The sequence below is a fragment of the Euprymna scolopes genome, chromosome 38 (assembly GCF_053919585.1).
Source record: "Euprymna scolopes isolate OS-2025 chromosome 38, ASM5391958v1, whole genome shotgun sequence".
NCBI lineage: Eukaryota > Metazoa > Mollusca > Cephalopoda > Sepiida > Sepiolidae > Euprymna > Euprymna scolopes.
Window position 1 is genome coordinate 18,139,074 of NC_136519.1, and position 3,064 is coordinate 18,142,137.

Sequence of the window (3,064 nt, forward strand, 5' to 3'; positions counted from 1 at the left end):
AAGTACAATTTGATTTCAAACTGAATAGCAGCAGATACAAGTACGTAATTCTTAAAAGTTCTTCTATAAAAAATATTGTTTCCTATATGAGAGGAGAGATTAAAGGCAGTTTTTTTTTGTTTGTTTTTTGTTTTTCGTTTGGGAAAAATATAGTACGTCGTCCAACTTCCGAAAACGAAACTGGATTTAAATTAAAAGAAAAAAATTTAATAAACGGAAAATTGCATCTGTCTAGGATTTCTTCGCCGACCAAGAATACACACTAAATGAATTGTTAGTTTAAAAAAAAAATACTAGCTGGCAGCCCGGCGTTGCCCGGCCATACAAATAGCTTAAGCACGATATTTCAATTTATGCAGATCTCGTATGCATTATAGAATCACGCCTTTGATTATTATATATATTACTAGGAATAATTTGCCCAGTAGACCAATTGGCCAAAAAAAAACAAAAAAACATGATAATGTCGTTCATAAAATTCGGTATGTTTTTACAATATCACATTAACTGATATTTGGGCTTGACGATAAATGTCCTGGAAAAGTCATTTGTTATTAATGTTTAGTTTTAAAATAAGCAAACGAAGAAATGATTTGCGGCGATTTTAAATGGCACCTCTTTTATCGTAAAATGAACTCAATAAGAAAAAATAAAATAAAATGGTGAGGATCATTCGATGTGTAGCCGAATGCTTTACCGTTAAAGTAGAAGTATATCTCCAGATTATAATTAATCTGTTTTTCTACGAAGAAATGATTTGCTACAATTTTGTATCCCTCGGTCGGTGTAACGTAAAATATTCTTCTGTAAAAATTCTTTTTTATCCATAAGAGAGAAAACTATTTCTAAGATCGGATTTTTTTCGATACTTATCGGATGAATTTCTGTACAAAACATACATAAGAACACTGCCAGACATAAACTAGCTTTATGTGAAATTTGCAAAAGATAAGTCCTTAAACGACTGAGCCTATGAGGAAGAAACTCACAAACTGACTTATATAATAGTAAAAAAAAAATAAAATAAATAAATAAATTTAAAATTAGGCACAAGGTCATAAAATCTTAGGGATCGCGAATCATCCGCTGTATATATAGACCACACTAATTAGTAGCCGTTATAATATGACCTGTACTCTAGCGGACTGTTTCACTGTAAAGATCTCAAATTATTTCGATCTAATTTATAAAACTCATTATGTCTGTCAGTCCCCATTTTTTCGAAACGCAAGTTCGCAGAGCGGAGCAAGGCAGGTAAAAATGATTATATTTTTTGTGGACCGTTATTTTATTGAATTTTAGCCGGTAAAATAGCTGCTAAGGGATCAAAATTGAAAAAAAAAATTCAACTTGTCAGGCATAAGTTAACTAAACGTTATTTGTACGCATGCGCAAACATACATTTATACGTTAAAGTCTTCATTTTCAACGATTTCTTATCCATCTGACGAAAGCTTAAACGGTAACAACCACAAGATGACCGTGAAACGGCTGCATTCGTGTGTCATTATGGGCTTTTCCAATTCCGAGTTATGCCCTTTTGGATTGGCTAATGCTCCAGGTGTTTTTCAACAACTCATGTCCATAGTACTTGGAGGGCTAGAAGGTTTTGCTATGGCATATCTCGATGATATACTAGTTTTCTCGAGCAATATAAATGAACATTTCAAACACCTTCAAACGGTATTTAATCAGCTATAGATACATTGAGAGCATTGCCAAGGCTGCTGCAAGGAAGGTTGGCTTCCTCTACCGTGCTAGAAAACTACTTACGCCTGACAGTATCCTATACCTCTATAAGGCAACTATTCGCCCATGTATGGAGAACTGTTGTCACATCTAGGCTGGTGCATCTGCTGCTTGTCTCTCGCTCCTGGACAGGGTTCAAAAAAGAGTCGCCAACCTGATAGGTCCTGAACTGTCATCTAGGCTTCAGCCTCTGTCCCATCGACGAGATGTTGCATCCCTCTGCCTGTTCTACAAATACTTTAATGGTGAATGCTCTGACGAACTGCAAACACTTGTACCTCCCCGACGTAACTACCCCCGACAAACCCGACAAGCTACTGAGTCTCATCCCTTTACAGTAGAGATCCCTAGGTGCAAGAAAGCCTTTTACTCCAATAGTTTCTTCCCCAGAACTGCGGGTCTTTGGAACTCCCTTCCGGGATTCTGCTTTCCCAACTGCAATGATATGCAGAAGTTCAAGTGTAATGTTAACAAACATCTTTCTACTCTTCTCCCTTCATAATGACCCCGCTAATTAAGTCCCTAATAGTAGCCCCTGCTTCAAAGTGGCACTGTGCCTTGTTTGGGGTGAAAATTGAATTAAAAAAAAAAAAAAAACATGGCTTAAAATTAAAATTGGCAAAGTGTCAGTTCAAGATGGCAGAAACCAAATACTTCGGATTTGTCATAAATAAACAAGGAATCAAGCCAGATGATGATAAAATCAAAGTAATTGGCTCGATGCCAGAACCTAAAACTGTTAGACAGGTCAGAGGTTTTATAGGCGCTATCGGGTATTACCGAAGATTCATACCAGTATTTTCAAGAATAGCTACCCCTCTTATAGCTCTCACAAAAAAAAAAAAAAAAAATGCCCGCTTTAAGTGGACAGATGATTGTCAGCGATCATTTGATATGCTGAAAAATCAACTATCAACGATGCCACTATTGGCATACCCGGACATGAATAAACCTATGATATTGTACACAGATGCAAGCGACCTGTGTATTGGGGCATGTCTAACTCAACCATGTCCTGAGAAGGGCGGCCCTGAGGACAAGGAGATGAGGATTCCCACTAGAATGCCACCAGGGTGAAGAGATCATCTTGAGAATAGAAAGGAGCCACACCCAGATCCAACATCTCAGGTATGATTTTCTTCTTGCTACACAGACCCTAATGACTGGCCCATCTTCATATCTTCATGAGACCGCTTTAAGACATTTACTATAACACGTCTGTCGGTCACACCTCAGTGACCGGCTGATAGTGGTATAAGAACGCTATATGTTTCGATTCTAGCTGATGGCATCTAAGTCTTTTTTTTACTTTTGA

The 3,064-nt window shown here is 37.3% G+C and overlaps 1 protein-coding gene across 1 annotated transcript; it reads left to right on the forward strand.

Annotated features, from left to right (window-relative positions):
* The first annotated feature begins 2,385 nt into the window (after window positions 1-2,385).
* Window positions 2,386-2,826, forward strand: LOC145263030 (uncharacterized). The gene has a single exon (XM_080119862.1). The coding sequence runs from the start codon at window positions 2,386-2,388 to the stop codon at window positions 2,824-2,826; it is 441 nt and encodes a 146-aa protein (XP_079975988.1).
* Window positions 2,827-3,064: the final 238 nt, after the last annotated feature.